Source organism: Numenius arquata, chromosome 3, assembly GCF_964106895.1.
Source record: "Numenius arquata chromosome 3, bNumArq3.hap1.1, whole genome shotgun sequence".
NCBI lineage: Eukaryota > Metazoa > Chordata > Aves > Charadriiformes > Scolopacidae > Numenius > Numenius arquata.
Window position 1 is genome coordinate 52,589,655 of NC_133578.1, and position 19,761 is coordinate 52,609,415.

Sequence of the window (19,761 nt, forward strand, 5' to 3'; positions counted from 1 at the left end):
GGAAGAATCCACAGCTTGATAAAATATTAAGTGGCTAAAGTGATCTTTTTGTTTTAACTTTTTTTTTTTCTTGTAGTGCAAAATTTCAGTTTCCAAGATTTTGCTGGATTTTGCTAATCCAATCTTTTATGACCTATTCCTTGAATATAATGGCAACAACGGACAACAGTATCTTTGGGCCGTGCCGGTTTTAAACTTGAATCTTCAATACAGCGAAATGTTTGTTAATCAAGGTTAGACTGTCATAGTAACCCTTCTGTGAATTTAAATAATCTAACTTCAAATAGAAAAAAATTGTATTAATTACTGTTACTGACTTGTTTTTAAAGATACCACAACCCACCATAACTTGTTTCTTTTCTAAGAATTTAATATTTTGTGGGCAAATTCTGATAGTGTTAAGTGCAGACTTTGGTTGCATACACAAGCCCAATCAATAATATGCACAAATAAAGCAATCTAATTTCATTATGTATTTGTTTAAGTTGAAAATAAATAATTTTACATCCTATATACAGTTATATGTATTATACATTTATATGTATTATTTCTAGTAATTTCATTCTTTTTGTGTGTTGAGTTAGTTTTTTAAATATATGACTGTCATGTTTTTTCAAAGGGAGTAATATGAACAACTGGCTTTTGACTCGTCGATTTTTTTTGGTGGATGCACTAAGTGGAAAAGAGAATGACTTGGGAAAACTACCAAGAGTAATTCGAATTGCTAGCAAAATAACAATAAGGTGATTAATGGCATATAATACATATATTACACAGAAAATAAATTTTGTGCAGTCTGCATTTTATTGTCTTAAAAGAAAGTTGTTTTATTATGTTGTTTCTAATATGTCCCATGCTGATTTTTCCATGGCATACTTGGAAATAGCAAGAGTTTCCATATGATGTTCTGATGAGTGAGAAAACATTGACTTGTGGGGATTAAAATTACTGTGATTACTTTCCGGGTATGATGGATCAGACTCGATATGCACAATGCAAGTTGGCAGGCATTCAGTCACCTCTTCGAAGCAGGTGTCATCTGGAAAGACCTAAAACCTCCTCTGTTAATTCTTTTTCGATGTGTACATTGCTGACTATACAAGGATGCTATTTCATACTCCATACTCTTTTTTGCAGTATTTTTACAAACTGTTGCTTATTCTGTTCTACAAAGCAGAATAGGCTTGTAGTCATTTAACTGAAATTGTGAGACTACCTGTTAGGGTCATTACTGATGGTTAATCTCAGTTGCAATATGTTTTGGAAGAACCTTTCTTTTCTCCTTCTTTATTAATGCCTTCCTCTGAGATGACTGTCTAAAAATTGAGATCTCCCTTCTTCTTCAGCTCTTCTTCACAATTTATTAGTTAAAAAGATTGCTGAGTAGCACTGAGTTTTGATCCATAGAACTAATCATCTTGAAGATTAATTTAATGTACTAACTCCATTTGCTGAGAATTGCATATTACATTATTTTAAAAAAAATAAGGATTAGCTTATGTATCTTTAGAGAACCCTCTTCTACTTCCCCTTTGAAAAAAGGGTAATGCCAGAAATTCAAAATACACATAGAAAAAGTCATTCTGTAATGTTTTGAGAAAAGTTACCTTTTGGATTGATTTCAATTGCAGCTATCATAATGTGAGCATTAGGTAAATATTGATTTAGGTATTTTCTTACAAATAAACAATGCTTCCCAGCTTTTTGTTTTTATATAATTGTGTACATGCCTCTGTACACTCTGCTGGCTTTTAAAATGTGAATTGCCACGTCACTGGGTTTGAAACTCACATTTTATTCATCAGCTTGTTGTGTTCATTTGGTATTTTCTTATTAATACAAGTTTCAATTAATACTTTCCAAGCAACTCATCCATTTTCTTTATTAAAAATAATACTTTCTATTTCTGCAGTATTCGTCTGGTATCCCATACTCAGAGAGGAATGATCTACCCTCCTCTACTTACTATTGCTTACACAGATGTGCTTGTCCAAAACCCTGAAACCCAGAGTGTGATGGTGAGATCTTTGTGCTATCTTAATTGAACTGATCTGTTAATCATACCTTTAGTTCTGTTGGAATTCCAGTTGAGTGAACATTTTTGGAGGGGTTATAAAAATCTAATATGCAGTTTCTAGTTGTGCTCAGTTTTGAAGCTGCAAGTTTTCCCTTAAGCTTAAAGCTTTTAAAACAAAGCAGTTAAAAGTAATTTATCTTGAGTCTTTTTTAACTTAAAATACTCAGAATTTTACAGTCAGTTGTATAATGCTAAATTAGGCTACAGTTGAAATAAAATTATGCACACAGAAAGTAACAGGAGAAGTATTCTATGTAATGCACTGAAAGCAGCAATTTATGCAAGGAATTGAATATTTTTATTTAAAGCGATGCATTAAGAGGAGGTTGTTATGACACAGTCATTTCAGGTCACCTGCAGTTTAAGTTAAAATATTGATAATATATCTAAAACATCCTTTAGTGTTTTGTCTGCTGTGTATTATTTTACAGCACATCTCTAAGAATTAAAGTAAAATAATCCAAAAATCTGTAGCCAGAGGGGTTGGAGATCAGTTTGGGGGATCTGTCTTTACTGAAAGGCACCAAATTCTGCTGTAGCAGATGTAGGAGAGGCATTTCCAAGTAGGAAATGCCCTTTTGCCTGCCATGATGGGCAGCAGCTTGCCTTTCTGTGCTTTGTTTGCTTGTTAGATCACACAGCTTTAAAAAGTAAAAATATTGAGCTTAACATAGTAAAATAATCATGCTGCTATTAAAAAAAACCATAATATTAACATTTTCTGCTTATCAACCTTCAACAGTTCAGTCTTCCAGTACACGTAGAAATCTAGCTAGAAATTTCTGGTGCTAGAACCATTCCTTGCATTCCATATTAGCTGCATAAAAGGAAAAAAGGGACAGGGAATTAGAAAGACAGAAAAATTAATCAGACACTTCTTCCCTGCCTAAGTGATGTCTTTATCTAACCACAGAAACAGCGCTGGTTTTAGAAAATAATTCATTCAAATGGCAATGACAGGAACAATTGTTTTCAGTTTCTGTATTCTGTTCCGCTATTTCACCCTTACATCTACACCTGATGTACTTAGATGTTGACAATTTTGGATGTCTTGTTGCATTTAACAAATTTTATGCATGTAAAAAGATGCATTGAATTTCATTCCAAGTTCTATAAACACTAAGCTGCTAGTAACTGAGCATATTTAGACTTGAATCCAAGTGAGGAGATAGAATGAGCTCTGACCCTAACGAATGTTTTGGGAAGCCAAGGTGGGGATTGTTTTGGGGGCAATTTGTCCTTTTATTTAAACTGAATTAAAAATTCTATTCATTATCATACTTGTGTTAACTTTAGCCTTGCTGTGACAAAGGCTCAGGCCAGAATGTTATAAAACCAAGACAAATGTTTTGTCTTCCTTGTACAAATCCTTCAGACCAAAGTTCAAAGTAGGCTTTAGGTTAGATAGATATTTAAGCTAGAGGGAGCAACTTTGATGCCGCATGACAATTTTTATTTCATTCAAGCTGGAAAAAAAAATTAGTGTCTGAGCTATACAAGAACTCACTTTATGATTTTGTGTATTGGTGTAATTACATTAAAATTACTTTTGATGAACACTGGTAACAAGGGAAGTATCAAACTTTTGATGTCTCCTTTCAGAAGGAAAATTATGCACATTTGAAAGGGTTATAATTAGGTACAGCTGTTAACTTGCAGATAGCAGGCATCCTGTTGGTCAAATCTGCGCTAAGCGTAGCAGGGCACATGCTAGTACTAAGCCTGGCACCGTAGCACACCAGGTCAGGTGTATACAGTACAAGAAGATGTATGTTGTACTTTTATAGTAGCCCTAGATGGGAATTCCCACCAACTAAAAGTGTGAAAACTACCACTGTCTATAGCGGTTGTAGCACTTCAGAATTTCTATGCATATTTACTTTTTGTATCTTAATATTCAGGTTTCCTTCTCAGTCAATTACGAGATGAATCAGTCAGAGGCTCAGATTCAGACTGATGTAAGTTGCATTTCCCTTCAATTTGCCTATAGAATGATTTACTTCTATTTTGTGTTTTTAAAAAATTCTGCAAATAATTTTGCATTCCTTTCAGATCACACTGGGTGTGTTGGGTGGGCTCGCAGTGTTATGGTCCCTTCTCAAGACTGCAGGCTGGAAGAGGCGCACAGGAAGCTCTATCATTGACTTGCAGGTATAAACAGCTGGCAACCTAAAAAGGGACCCATCTCCCTCCCTTTAAGGAGACCTTTGCCATCATTCCCGGTGATGTAACTGTTCTAATTTCTAACCTAGCTGCATAGAACCGTGACCTGGAGTTAGACTCACTTGAGGAAGTAGGTTTTTTTGTATTTTTTTGGATTCTGATGTTTTCATTTAGGATATACTCTTGCTAAAAATAAAGGTATTTAGAGAGCTATTCTGATCAGTTGAGTGGACTTAGTTTTCAGATTAATTCTTCTTTGAACAAAGACTAGCATATAGAAGTTTCAGATACTGAATATACCATAAATATATGACCACGGTAGAAAAATTTTGTTTGAGGCTGCTTTCAGTTCTGCAGTTTCCCGTAGTGTGAGCTGCATAACATTTTATATGAATGTACATATGCATTACTTAATTAGTTTTACAGATCTCTACAGTGTGTTTTTATAATTGCAGACAGTTTTCAAGTTCTTACTGTTTTACGCTGGAGACCTTGCCAACGTCTTCTTTATCATCACAGTGGGCACAGGGATTTATTGGCTTGTGTTCTTCAAAGTAAGTGTTTTTCCAGACTCGGGTATTAGGAAAACCTACTTATATTGCATATATTTTTACACAAAAATTCATTTTCTTTGTTTTTCTTCTTTTTTTTTTTTTTTTTTTTTTTGCCTTTCTGGTCAGACTATTGAGGCAAGTTCTATGTCATGTTCTGTTTTGTGTGCTTGAATTTCTGTGTTCACCCATTTCTTTTCCTTAGGATTCATTGTAATTGCAGTCTGCTTAATAGTCACTTAAAATATTTTACAAATTCAAAATGATTGCATATTAAATATTGATCTTTTTTTCTGCAAAACATTATTCACTCTTAAGCACTTGGTATGTTGTTACATATGCCATCCGTACTATTTCAATGTAACTTCTCAATTATAGGCTCAGCAGTTTGTCTCTGTCCTTTTACCACTTCCGTCTCAAGAAGAAGATTTTGTTACATACATAGCATGTGCCTTTAGTTTAAAGGTAAATATTTTTTTTATTCAGACGTTAAAGACATTTCAACATATGCTTCTGTATATTTTCAGTAGGCTTGTTTTTGAACATCTTGTACAGTTCATTAGTGTATAGATGTAAACAATTATTTTATTCTAAGAATTAAGACATTTTTCCATAGAAATGTATTTTGTGGAGTCTTTATAGGGAAACAAATGTCTAAGGAATATGATCTCTGGAAAATTGTTCTTTCAAGGATAAAGGTGTGAGGAAACCCAAATAAAATAGCACCAGATCTAGAAAGCAAATGCTCTCTTTTAAAGCAGAATATAAGTGCTGTCAGTTCCGGATTAAAAAGAAGACAGGTTAAAATAATTATGTTTAAACATACTTGTAGAATTCAGCGATTTATATTCTGTCTTCATGGGACATACAAGTATTTTATTAGTTATGGATATTATGATGAATTGGAATTCATAACAGGTTAATAAGTTATGGGAAAATAGTCGATTTTTTTGGAATTTGTTACTTTTCTGTATTTTCTTCGTAATTTTGAACTTCATCAAGTGATTTACCATTATTCCAAGCTTTTAAATTAAAAGAAAGATGTATCAAAAGTTGGTAACAAAGTTGCAGTCTCAAGTATCGTCAAATATATTACTTGTTACGAATAGGGATAGCATGCAATGACTTTCTTCATCTTTAAGCTGTTGCTGTCCTTACTTGTTATATTTCTCCTTTTTCTTTCTTAGGCTCTGCAATTCTTACAATTGCTGGTTTCACAGCTTACTATAGATATTTTCTTTATTGACTGGGAGAGACCTAAGGGCAAAGTTCTTAAAGCAGTTGAAGGTAACTCAAACTGTGCTTGTTTGTGTAAACAGCTTTGGTTAAATTCGAATATTTTTCTCATGTATTAAATTTCAGAGCTTTATTCTGTGTGTTCTTTTTAGGTGAAGGTGTTATTAAAAGTGCTGCTGCACCTGTGAGCATATGGAGGACATATTTTATAGCAAATGAATGGAATGAAATTCAGACAGTGAGAAAGATAAATCCCCTCTTTCAAGTGCTTGCGGTTCTTTTTTTTCTGGAGGTATTATTACTACAATTATTGTTGTTGTTATTAATTTTGTTCTGATTCGCAACCGGAGTGTAACATAAGGGGCTGGTTTTTAATTCTTGCATTCTCTGTGGTAATAGTGGATGACCTTCAGTTCACTTGAAAACAAGTAACAATAAATTTAATACATTTTTTAATTTATAAGTATGTATGTATAGCTCATTGCAATATTTCATTAAGGGAAACTTAAAAACATAACCAAAACCAACCTTTAATTACCCGAGAGGCCTTTGTTAGCTTTGTTTGGTTGTTTTTAAGGTAATGAGTTATCCTAAATGGCTTAAGAGACTGATAAAACTGTGTACACACTCAATTCATTACTTGTGTACTAGCTCCCTCCTGCCACAGTCTGCAGCTTTTCTTCTGGTTTCATACTTATCTGAACTGAGCTTCCTTCCTGCTAATTTGTGATAGTGACCTTTTATAAAGTAGGAAATGAAATGTGCCAGTTCTGTTTGCGATGGCATAACACAAGGCACTGTGCCTTCAGTTACAGCTTAGAGATATGTGAGAAATTGTGCTTTAGCTTTTCAAAAACCTTTTGGTTTGTTTCTTCTGTAGTTTAGTAAGTGCTTTTATTTTGGGAAGTATTCTTAAAGCTTGTAGCATATAGTTGTTTATGTGAGGTTCTATTACATATTTTTAATACTCTTATTCATTTTTATATTTCTGGTTTTTTAATTTCCTATTTTTATTATTTTTATTTTAAACTAAATGTGGTAAAAAACCCCAAACCTCCCTCATTCACTACATCTGTATTTTTGCTGTTGGTACATACAGGCCGGGACCAACTCAGGTGCCATGTTACAAGGAAGGAATGGGAGAAAAGAGAGCACATTTTCCCAAAACTAATTGATTTCCTCAGGTTACTCCTCGTAGGCTCCTGGTATTACTAGAAGGGAGAGGCTACTCTTAGTAGAGAGTCATCAACATCTTGTTTTGTAACTGGAACACTGGAATATATAGAACCAAAAAGTTGAAATTTGGCAGAAGTAATATCAGAATAATATGCAGTCTAACAGTAGAATCTTTTGGAGTTTTTCAGTAAAAATCAATGTTGGCTTTTCTTGAGATTTAGCTGCGTATGCTTTTGAATTTATATATCAACACATATACATACAGTTTATGGTTTTAATTACGTTTCTCAGTAATAACGCTGGATCACATAATTGGGCTCTATCATAGTGAACATGTTACTATTCCCAGGTCCATTTTTCCTACTTTCTTCATTCTTGCTTCCTGTTATGATGGAAACAACAGGGTCATAATTAATACCATTCATTGCCTCATGTCGCTATATTGACCTTGTTATCTCTTCAGGTGGTGGGATTTTCAAACCTGGCTTTAATGGATTCTTCTTCCAGTCTTTCAAGAAGCAGTGAGAGTTACGTAGCTCCTTGGAGCCGCATTTTAAGATTTGGTGTGTCTGCTGCACTCTGGCTTGCAATTGCCTTCTTACAGGTACGTGAAACACATGACATATTGAATTATCATTTTCAGGCTGGTTATTGGAAGCTAGGATATATCAGTAGGCCATCCATGCTACCTATCACCGCATTGGGTATATTCTTAACTGGTTTGCTTGATCTAGACTTTTAGCTGCTTTAGCATGGTAGATCTTTAGAACTCAAAATTAATCTTCTGAGCTATGAGACATCTTACTTTGTAGACAGAATTTTAATCCTCTCAAAGGTGTGAATTTATGCAACTACTTTGTTTTGTTTTAAACAACTTTGAAGCATCTCTAAAATGAAAAGCAAGTTATTGCTACAAGTTTACTTTTTAGAGGAAGGATGTCAGTCCCATTTCATAGACACCAATGCAATATGGTGGCCACTATAGAAGTCTGTAGTTTGTGGTGTTCAACTGTGAAGTTAATTGCTTAATAAAGTCAAATCTGATGAACTAATAAAATTTGGTTGATTTTTTACAGATAATATTTTTTTCTGTGGTTTATGAAAGATTTATTGAAGATAAGATAAGCCAATTTGTTGATTTGTGTTGCATGAGCAATGTAAGTATTTCTTTGTCTCATTTGTATTGTGGCATTTTTAATAGCATAATACATAAGAGAGTTTTAAGAATATTCAATTATATTTATTCATTGAATTTAATCAGGCTTTACTAGCTAACAGCCAAAGTCAATGTTTCTTTCAGCTCACTTTATTCATGCAATCTACAAGAAGATTTCAGTTAAATTTTAATTGGAAAAAGATTCTGGAACCATAGGTATCAATATGTTCTTCTAGACGTGTGATTTTTAGGTTGTTTTTTTGAAGTTAAATCAGTTACATATGCTCATAGAGAATTAAAATTTAGCAAATTGTGAGAGAAATTAGGTGTGGAACCATTTGCTGCCTTTTTGTCTACTGGTTTGCAGTTTGATGCTTTTGTCTTGCAGAGACAGCTATCTTGGTTTTATTTAATATGTTTATGTTCAGTTTCTGCTCCTATCTTGTGGTTGTCCCTCAACTGCTAAACTTTGTGGTTGTCCCTCTTGGACAGTTATCCCCTTTTTCATGCATTTTCATTTACATCTGAACTACTTCCCTTTCTCTAGTTTAAATATGGGTCTTGAAGCTTTGTACTGCGGAAATTTCTTTTTAACTAAAGAAGAGTGCAGTCAGAATAGTTTGGATTAGCTCATTTGTCCAGAACTTTTTAAAACTACAGAGATTAATCCCTTTTATCAGCCTTTCCAGCCTTAGTTACTCCTCTTCCATGAAACACTTATGTAGTGCATGGGTTGTAGGGAGAGTTAATTTGGGGTTTTATGTGATACATAAGCATTGTATCATATCGATTTAAATTCTATTAAATACAGTCTCCTAGGAGTTCAGCTGGAATCATGCATATGTATTATGTATCACAGCAATAACTTTTGAATCAAAATAAAATCTAATAACTTTGCTTTAATTTTTTGGCTGTGTGCAATTAAGCAGTGATCTTTGCTGTTGACAAACTAAACTTGAAGCTGGTGTGTGTTTCTAGTTAAACATAGATAAAACTAATCAGTAAAAGGGTTATTAAATATTTTTCTGCCATAATTATTTTGGTACCTGCCTACTTTGTATTTGCAGAGGGGCTGGTCTTGCTGATCTTCACTATGGATTCAAAAGTTCAAAAATAAAATTATAGTGTTTAATTAAGTATTTTTCTCTTCCCTCATCTCTTAGATTTCAGTGTTTCTCTTGTCACACAGCTGCTTTGGTTATTATATACATGGTCGCTCTGTGCATGGACATGCAGATACCAATATGGAAGAAATGAATATGAACCTAAAGAGAGAAGCAGTAAGTAAAAGTATTAAAGTTTACACCTGCTCCAATTATTTATTTTATTAAAAAACCCCACACCTTTGCATTATAGATTTGCACTTGTGCATTACATTGTACCAAGTTATGATACTTAAAAGATAGCAGCTGTTGGCATGTAAATATATCACTCAATAGTTTTTTTAACTAGCTCTTCATCTTTCTGCACTATTTCTTATCTGTTACGTCTTCAGATTTCATAGGTATAAAATTCCTGTTTTTCTAAAAAGTTTTTTTCTTGTATTTAAGAACCTTCTTTTTGATAATGAGGGTTTTCATAATCTTATGGCCACATTAAAAAAGGTGCATACCAAAAAGCTTTCATAAAGAGACAAATCTGAAAAACTCCTAATAAAAAAACATCTGCTCTTTCAATAAATTCTTTTATTCCGTCTCTTCTCCTGGTGATATAACCTGTTCTTTACAGAAATTAATTTTAGTATTTCTTCTAGTTTGTTGTATCATTGCTGCAAGATCAGGCAAATGTAAAATGTCTAATACAAGATTGGAGCACTTTGCACTGAATTTCATGACATCTTGCATCTTTGTAGGGACAAGTAAGAAAAAAGTACCTTAGACAAAGGATATTGCTATTTCAGTGATAAATGGACAGAAAAAAACATAATCACGTGAAAATTAAATCTCAAACACTAAAATCTCTTTAATAATATTTTTGACTTGTGTGTTCCTATAATTTTTTCCTTATTGCTTATTTTAATACAACTTTGGTAAAAGTTTTTTCCCCTACGGAGCTGTCGAATTTTCTTGGGGTTTTTGAGACTTATTAAATGTGACCTGAAAAGCATATGGAAAAAGTCAGGAATCCAAAGCACGAAAAAAGCAGGACGAGTATAGAATAAATGATAAACATAAAAGTAAAGGGTTTCGGAGTGTATGTCAAAAGATGTGTTGAAGGTAATGAACCGAACACAGGTGAAAAGAGGAATATGACTTTGTGACAGTAGGGGTCAGGATTTCATGTCCTAAGAAAATCTTGCTATATTAGAACCAAGAGTGTAGTGGATTCAAATATTTAGAGATATGAAGTACTATGTGTACATGAATGAGAGGAAATTAAAAGCTTTTGACTTTTCTGGGTCTCTGAATGACATTAATAATGTTAATTTACAATTGTTTTAATTGCATAGGAAAACCTATGTAGTCAGAGAGGTTTGTTACCGAACACAGACGGCCAGACATTTCAGATTTCCATTTCAAGAAAAATGCGGCTGCACTATGAAAGGATTCATGAAAGCCTAACAAGAGTAAGTGAGATATTTGTATTCTGTAAATGTTATTTAAAATATGTATTTTTTCCGCTGAAGTCATGGTCATGTTGTATTTCAGAAACGTGGTCCTGCTAGGCTGTTGGACTCATCTGCAAATACTTTTGAACAAAGCACAAGGGCGTACAACACCATGAACAAATTTCTCAGTTCTTTTATTGATCACGTATGTATATAACACATGTAAATCACATTGCTATATTAAGGAAAATATAAGTAAAGACTAAAAATCATAAATCTGAAAGACTAATTTCTCTCTAAGCATATGTGCTAAAAGACTTGTTGTTGAAGACTTTATGGCAACTGGAACACATTGTAACAAGAACTTTTTCTTTGAAATCATAAAACAAGAAGTACTGTTTTTCCTTTTCTTATAGGTTCATAAAGAAATGGATTATATTGTTAAAGATAAGTTGCTGCTTGAACGGATTCTTGGCATGGAGTTCATGGAACCAATAGATAAAAGTATTTTTTACAATGGTAAAAAGATTTGTGATTTGATATTTGTACTATTATAAGCATGTAGGTTTTTGTGTAGATTTCTTTCTCAGGATTTACAATCTAAACTTGACTTTACAGGAGAGGTCATTAAATGCCTGCTTGTGAGGGAGGTATTTAAGAGAAGTTCTTCAGGTTACAGAAATTCTATTTATAATTTGTCGCTTGACTGCAATGTTTTTTAATTTAGGCAACTGAAAGTGTACTGTGTAGAGACATGCATGTGTTTATGAAGTGCTCCTTTGACTTGCTATCTAGATCCATATCCACTTTGTAAATGGAAAGAAGACCCACGAGATTTAAGTAGTTCCATGCTGGTTTTTTTTTTATATAGCCAAATTTCTTATGAAACAACTAAAAGTACAGAAAGACAATTTCTTTAAAGAGGATATTGATCACAGTGAGGATGTTTTAGTGGAATACTTGATGTTAATACACCACTCATCTTTTCAGACTCCACTAAGTAATTTGGGTTCTTGAATATTTTATTTTGAAGCTTTTTAAGCATTGCCAATACCTACAGCAAAAATCAGTGTTCCAGCAGAAACAGGGATGGCACCATTTCTGATTCTGGTCCCTGGAGCTATGCAAAATCAGTCAGACTTGGGTTCTGCAGTGCATCATCCTGAATCCCAAGCCCATGCTAAACCTAGCCATAAGTATTTCAAAGTGACCAGTTCATGTATTAAAAATAGATTTAGTGAAAGCTCTTGACCATATGTCAACCTTCAACCTGTTCCTAAACAGAAATCCCTGAAAGATGGATGCTGTGAAACACCAAGGCTCTAAAAACCTTAACCTATTCATAATTAGTGCCAGGTCACCAATACCTGCATCACTGGAATCCTCATCCAGCGTTAAATCCTCCCTTTCCAAGGTTCTGGAACCTTAACAGACGTGGTCTGGGGACCAGTATCCACACTGCAGCGAAATATGAGCTGTGAACTTAGTCCTCGTAACAGTCTGCTTCCTCAGTCCCTGAGCTGAACAGAATCCATCAAAAATTAGCTTTGAAAACCTTAGTTCAGACCCCGATTCTACCCCTAACCATAAATATGGCCATCACCTGCATGAAAACTAAACATTAACTAGTCATCCAAGATGATGCAAGCCCTCATTTTGAGTCCCTCATGTATTCGGCTCTCCAGCCTCACCGTTCAGAAACTCTAAACCTTATCAGAGCTGTAATCCAATCCATAGATATTACCAGATGCCCATTACACATCCTAAATATGTCATTTTTCTTATGTAATAGCAACCTGCAGATTACATCCCTGTACATCCTACAGCCTCACTCTGTGATTCCATACGTTGCAATATCAGTTATTCCAAAACCCTATTCTAAACCCCAGAACTACTCACCCCTAAATATTGGCACGTATGCAATGTCTGAGTTAGAATTAAGTGTGTAAGCGTGATGTGGTGTCTCCAAATTGTGCAGTATTCAACAAAGGTTTGGACTTTCGACTGCTGTTGTTTCAAAGTTCGTAATCATAAGCGTTGATATAAATATATTGTTTGATGGTTTAGACTGCTGTGGTTCCCAAAAGTTTAGATACAAATCAAGATTTGTTGGCAGTAAGACGTACATAATTTGTAATGAAAATAGGCTGTTTCCAATAAAACTCGCATTAGACATTTTTCTGAAAAAGTAGAAAGAGGGAAAAGAACCTATTTTCTGTAATTGTTTATTTTAAATGTTCTTTTCTCTTTTGAAAGTGGTGCTTTTCCATAAAATAAAGAAATGGATAAGTGGTCTAGACTACTTTGGCAATGAAAAAGGTATTTTAAGCTTAAATGACCAGTTTTCCGGGAAACTGTTAACCAATGAGCAAAGATAATGTTCAGCTCTGAACCTCCTCCTAAGTAAGGCTTTAAGCATATGTTTTTATTATTTTGTTGAGTTGGGGCCAGAGTTAACACTTGCTAAAAATTTCAGTGACGAGGAAGTCACATCTGGTTCTTGTTCAAAGCAGCCTTTTTTAAACAATCTGATTGAGATTTCAGGAGTGAATGAAGTTGTGTGTAGCACATGGGCTTTTCCTATTGTGTTCCATCAGTATAAAGCCATTTTATAAGTGAAAAAGTTTTTATTATTGCGTTTAAATAGAATGACTTAACTAGCTCTTATGATGCCATGGAATGCCAGAACTAGCTCTCGCTCTGACTCTCCTTTTTCTTGTCAGCTCTCTCAGCATGGACTGATGAACTCCACAAACTTGCACTTCACAGAAATAATCATTTTTCAAAAATTATTTTCTTTCTGTAGATGAAGGACATTCTTTCAGTGATGTTTTCTATTATGGCAATGAGACAACACTGCTCATCTTCGATATCCTGTTTTTCTCCGTTGTGGATCTGGCTTCCCAAAGTTTTGTTTTAGCAGCTATTCTAACATATTTGCAACAAGAGGTAAATTTCAATTTAATAAGAAAGTCATATTTTGAAAATGTGGGTTAGTAGGGAAGTTTATGTTATATTATCTTAGTTAACTAGATAATTAAGGCAGTAAGTTAGCAGTATGCAGTGACAGAAGATTAAACTGCAAGCTTATAAAATAGTTTTTTGATTTTTTTTTGTCAGAGGCTTGTGAGAAATTAATTTTATTCACATGCCTGTCATGAATAAAGAGGCTACAAATAACTTTCAATAAAAAAAAAAAATCTGTTAAAATGAATCACACATAATTATATCATATTTTAGGGTAATTTTTATAAATATCATATTTTAGGAAAGAGATTTAAAAATGTTTAAAAAGCACTAAAGGGATCTAAGCACCTGACTCATGTTATTTACAATTTAAAGAGAATATGAAGTTATGCATTTATGTTAGGTACTGAAACATACTGTTTGAAGTATTTCTTTGTTAATACTTTTTTTCTAAAATATCCTTAGATATTTAGGTTTATTCGTAATACACTTGGGCAGAAGAATTTGGCATCCAAAACCTTGGTGGATGAAAGATTTCTCATTTAATTAAGAAGATGAAAAACTTTGTTGAGGAGTTAATCATGGAAATTATGTCCAATATCAAAGCATCTCTGACCTGCAGATTAATTGCAGTGCACTTCTCGATAATAATAATAATGTAATGGTTTTGAAATGTATCATTTTTTATACTGTGTGTTATTAAGCTTTATTTTTATATATTTACAAATATTTTTTTAAATTGTGAACACTAAGCCATAGACCTTTACGAGGAAAGGTACAGGAAAATCAGACAGAAATAAACTTACTGTTGTTATTATTAGAATAAGATAAAAATTATTTAATGGCTTTTGGTAAGATATGGACTGCTCCCTTTGAGGCAATTAATTGAGCATTCTGGTTGGCAGCAGAGGCTGTCAACTCTTAAGTTTTCTGAAAATTCCTTAAATCTTTTTTCTATATTTTTAGATTTCTTTTGAGGTATAATGTTTAGCAAACATATTTCCAGTTATACACAGCACATGATTTGTTATGAATTACGTTAATATTTCAGGAGGGCTTTTTAAAGATCACTTATTTACAGCGACTCCAACTTGAATTTTAACTTTTCTTTGTTATGTCATAGTATTGTCTGCTTTTGTCTCTTCTCTTGGAGTTTATCATTGTTTTTCTTGGGTGTAGACTACACATGACAAAGTTTCCTTGTTTGAGATACAGTAGTGTTACAGAGATGCAGAAAAACAGGCTACTTATGATAGAGGAGCAGAGGAGATGGTTACAGGTATTTAGGGGTTGTTCCAGATCTTCTGTCATCTAATGCGAGATGCCCAGGGAAAACCAGTAATTCTTGTGTGCTGTTTCCACACAATATAGTAATTATTCAAGTGCCACTTATTAAGAGTTACGGGAGATGACGAATGGCCTAAACACCTTAAAGTGAGGTGTCTACCTCCCATTTGTATCTCTGAAAGGTGTCCATACCTTTTTAAAATTATGTTTTTCAATAAATGGTTAAACACGAAGAGTGTTTGCTGTTTTTATAGCTGTTTCTTGTCTTTAGATGATTCAACAAGGGACTTTCACCAGCAAAACCACCGTAAAAATGTAAGTTGAGGTTAGCGTGCTTAATCTGAAACAGAGTCTGAGGACACGATTAGTTGTACCTAGCAGATTTCCGATGCAGACGTGCTTATCTGAGTTGAAGCAGCATTGAATTTCAGGTGTTTCTTGGCTTCATAAAAAGTAACATGTTGTCATGTTGATACCATACTTTACCATACCATGCCATAGCAGATCATATATCATGGTATTAAGCTTACAGTAACATGGACATAAATCTCAGGGTCACTATTGCTCTAATGCATTTGCTGTTGGTGCTGCAAAACCCCTGTAGCTTGCTAGTCCAAAATGGTTGCTATTAACTGATAGAATGTGTCTGCCAGTGAGGCTGTGACAAGGCGGATAACTGAAGAGTTGATTTTTGGTTATTTTATTAATACGCAGTTTGGTGTGGGCATTTCCATGTCGTGCTTTCCTTACTTTTGTCTGCTCATGTGCACAATTCTTAGTTTGTTGGTGCATACTATGCCTCAAAAAAGGTGTGAATACAAAACTTCCAACAGAGTGAAATGTCCACTATAAATAAAATTAAGGTTGTTGCCTTTAGAGTGATTGTAATAATTAAAGTGTCCATTCGGTTCTGGATCTGTTAAAACAGCCAAAATTCGTATTTCCGCTGAGTACCATACCCATATGACTTCGTTAGTTGTGAAGTTCTTGTCCGTGAGTGCCAAAACTGTGAACTAAGCAAAGGAGGCATCTGAAAAATGTTCTGCAGTGGGACATTTGCAAGGCAAAGTCGGGCTCACATGATGTCTGTGTATTTCTTTGGTCGGTATCTTTGCATAGCTTAACACCTTTCCATGCAAAAATCGTGCTTTGTGATTGCTTTAGATAGGCCTTTAATTATCTGCTGCTCAGAAGGTCGTGTGAAAGCTTTAATGACCTTGCAACTTGTAAAAACTACTGCTAAAGGCAACTCTTGTTACAGATAAATGATAAATTAATCTAAAACTGTCCTGTCAAAGCAGTTCAGTCACTTGGCCCCCTCTTTCTCCTCAGTGCACGCACTACTCTTGTTGTGTTTTATTTTTCCAGGTCTTTTATCTAAAATGTTAATATAGCTAACATAGGCACTCTAAACGATTTAGGAAATAATCACAGGAGTCAAAAGCTCCAGGAATTCGTAGAAGCTTTTCTTCATTTCTTCATTCTTGCTGTCCAACGAACACTTGAAATGGGTTGACTGCGCTTTGTTCTCCTATTGCTTGATATTTGTTCAAGAAATAGCTCTTGTGAATGTAGTTCCAATTTAATATTTTTCCTTTTTAAAAATTAGTATGCAGCTACAGTCTGTTGTTCATGTGATGAATGTCTTTCAGGTTTCAAAATGTTGTATTTAATCACATGGCATTTCAAATTCTCGTATCTGAGCAGTAAAAAATTTTTCAAGTATTGGAGAGGTTTTTTGTGCACTTGTTCAATCAGCTGAAGACAGGCTGAGAGAGTTGGGGTTCTTCAGCCTGGAGAAGAGAAGGCTCGGGGGAGACCTTATAGCAGCTTTCCAGTACCTAAGGGGACCTACAGGAGAGATGGGGAGGGACTCTATGAGGGAGTGTAGCGATAGGATGAGGGGTAACGGTTTTAAACTGAAAGAGGGGAGATTTAGATTAGATACTAGGAAGAAATTCTTTCCTGTGAGGGTGGTGAGGCACTGGAACAGGTTGCCCAGAGAAGTTGTGGATGCCCCATCCCTGGAGGTGTTTAAGGCCAGGCTGGATGGGGCTTTGAGCAACCTGCTCTAGTGGAGGTGTCCCTGCCCATGGCAGGGGGTTGGAACAAGATGGTCTTTAAGGTCCCTTCCAACTGTAACCATTCCATGATTCAGCTGATCCTGCCCCTGTCTGGCAGCAGGGCCATGTGCTGGGGCAGCTGCTGCCTGTCCCTGCTCCCCCCAGAACATGAGGGAAATGCATCCTGGGTGGCCAGAGGCCGAGAGGAGGTGGCCTTTGCAGGAGAATGCTGCCAAGCTGGGTAGCAGTGTCTTGCGTGCCAAGGTGTGCCTCGAGGTAGCAGCACAGGTTCTTTGGTAGAAATCAGCTTAGAAGCATGATGTCCCGACTTCCCTGTGTGTCTAAAAGGAAGAAGGAACGAAACCAAGACCCCTGCAGACAAACTGCTCTTTAAGCACTGGCTTCCTCCAGCTTTACCTCCTTTATTGTCTACATACCATCTCCACCCCAGCACTCCCAGCTTTCTTGTGTGACTCTTACCATGTCACACAAGTCACAGAGTGGTGACACCTGCCACAACTGGCTTGGAAAAGCCACCGTCCTCGCTGCCCTGTGGATGTCACCCTGCGGGCAGGACAGCCGAGCTGCTGCCAGCCTCCACAGGCTGGAGTGCACGGGTGGCTCTGCACTCCGGTGCCCACGGGGAGCACCTGGATCCACAGCTCGGGCTGGGGATCACGGAGCCAGAGGGATGTTCCCCTGGAAACCCCATGGGAGATGCATTTTCCTCTCTGGAATGAAAACATTTCCATCTCGTCCTGGTAGAGCTTAAGTAAGCCTTGACGGTCCAGAGCCCCTCCATCTCTGATCCCCGGAGATCCCCACCTCAGCATCCCCCTCTGATCCAGGCTGCTTTACCAACCTACTGGTGCTACTCCAGACTTGTCACCCCCTTAGTTTTCCCAGGTGACCTCCGTCACAGCAGGAGCGGCTGTAAGCTGGCCGGCTGGGGAGAGGTGAGGCAGCCTTTGGGGTTAATTAGGAAATATTTGATGTTCAAAGCTCACCTGTGAATCATAGAATCATCTAGGTTGGAAGAGACCCTTGGGATCATCGAGTCCAACCATCTACCCTACTCTACAAAGTTCTTCCCTACACCATATCCCCCAACGCCACATCTAAGCGACTCTTAAACTCATCCAAGGATGGTGACTCAACCACCTCCCTGGGCAGCCTGTTCCAGTGTCTGATCACTCTTACTGTGGAGAATTTCTTCCTAATGTCCAGTCTAAACCTACCCTGTTGCAGCTTGAAGCCATTCCCTCTTGTTCTGTCGCTATTTGCTTGTGAGAAGAGACCAGCACCAACCTGTGGAACGGCTCTGCAGCTTGGTGGCTCTGCAGAGATGAGGAGGCAGCGCCGCATTAGCTGGCATTGAGAGTTTCCCTTTGAATGTTCAGAATTGTTCTCTTTTTTTCATCCGTGGAAGCTGAGCCCTCGCCAGGCAACCTCCTCGCAACCCGTGGTGGTCACGGTACCAAAAGCCGAGGCTACATCCAAGCAGAGAGAAGGAAACTCGTTTGCCACAGCACAAACGCAGTTATGCCTAGAAAATACACAACGGCTGAGACAGATCTAGGTGGTTTCTTTTTTATTTTATTTCTTTGCGTAAGGACCTGCTGTTACAGCAGTTACCGAGTTTCCATTTTACAGAAAGGCTCACGCAGTACGGGAAAACCTGGAATGACAAAACCGACCGGCAACCCCATGGTGTCCGTGACCTTTTCGCCCTGCAGGAAATAATCCCCTTCAAATCATGAAAAAAAAAAAAAAAAAAGTCTCCAGTTCTTCCTGCAAATACCGAACGGAGGTGTTTGCTTTTGGCTTTGCCTGATCCCTGGGACAAGGAGGGTTGCGCCAACCCCCCCTCCTGAGCAAACAGCTCTGTGTCTCCCGGAGCCTGGCCTGATCCCGCTTCCCAGCCGTGCGCCTCCGGGGACAGCTGCGCTGAGACCAACGGATTTTGCTCTTTCAGGTGCTGTGGTTTCTCCTGAATCCTCCCAGGTGCCACGGAGCTGCTGGGGCACCGCGGGGGCCATCGCCTCCCTCCTCAGCCTCTCGACAGACAAATCTGGGCACTGGCTTTGGTACCCCACCTGTGCCAGCCCTTCCCATCACCTCTTCATTTCCAGGTCCACCTGGGCCTGCAGAGAGCTGACCCCCCTGGAAATCTTGGCAAGGGGATGTGGGAGTTATGCTGGTACCTTTATGTTTAATAAGCAGCTGTGCTGAAAGCTCAGTATTTATGATGTTATCCCAGAAGGTCGGAGCAGAGGTGATGCCGGGAGAGGGACCTCTCAGGTGTTCGTTTCTCCTAAAAGCGTACGGTCAGTAATTAGTTTCTGTTTGTTTCACAGTTTGAGACAGTGCACTTTTTTCCTGGGAAGGAAAAGGCTGCGTTTCCCGTTTTCAACATTTTCTTTCTTTTTGTGTGTGTGTGGATATAAAGATCTGAGCTTCGCCATCGAAAGCACCGAAGTTGCTCGTCTGTACCTTGTGCGCAGTAGCTCTCTCTACAAACACTGGAAAATATTACT

At 36.7% G+C, this 19,761-nt stretch overlaps 1 protein-coding gene across 1 annotated transcript in view; it reads left to right on the top strand.

Moving 5' to 3' along the window:
• The window catches only part of TMEM67 (transmembrane protein 67), a 29,531-nt gene extending 15,111 nt beyond the window's left edge, over positions 1-14,420 (top strand). The window contains exons 12-28 of the mRNA XM_074145223.1: positions 77-233; positions 620-743; positions 1,913-2,018; positions 3,979-4,035; positions 4,130-4,228; positions 4,696-4,794; positions 5,170-5,256; positions 5,979-6,078; positions 6,180-6,319; positions 7,667-7,807; positions 8,280-8,360; positions 9,523-9,639; positions 10,809-10,925; positions 11,008-11,112; positions 11,324-11,426; positions 13,714-13,856; positions 14,340-14,420. Coding sequence (XP_074001324.1) covers positions 77-233; positions 620-743; positions 1,913-2,018; positions 3,979-4,035; positions 4,130-4,228; positions 4,696-4,794; positions 5,170-5,256; positions 5,979-6,078; positions 6,180-6,319; positions 7,667-7,807; positions 8,280-8,360; positions 9,523-9,639; positions 10,809-10,925; positions 11,008-11,112; positions 11,324-11,426; positions 13,714-13,856; positions 14,340-14,420 — 1,857 coding nt within the window. The remainder of the gene's footprint in view (positions 1-76; positions 234-619; positions 744-1,912; positions 2,019-3,978; positions 4,036-4,129; positions 4,229-4,695; positions 4,795-5,169; positions 5,257-5,978; positions 6,079-6,179; positions 6,320-7,666; positions 7,808-8,279; positions 8,361-9,522; positions 9,640-10,808; positions 10,926-11,007; positions 11,113-11,323; positions 11,427-13,713; positions 13,857-14,339) is intronic.
• Positions 14,421-19,761: the final 5,341 nt, after the last annotated feature.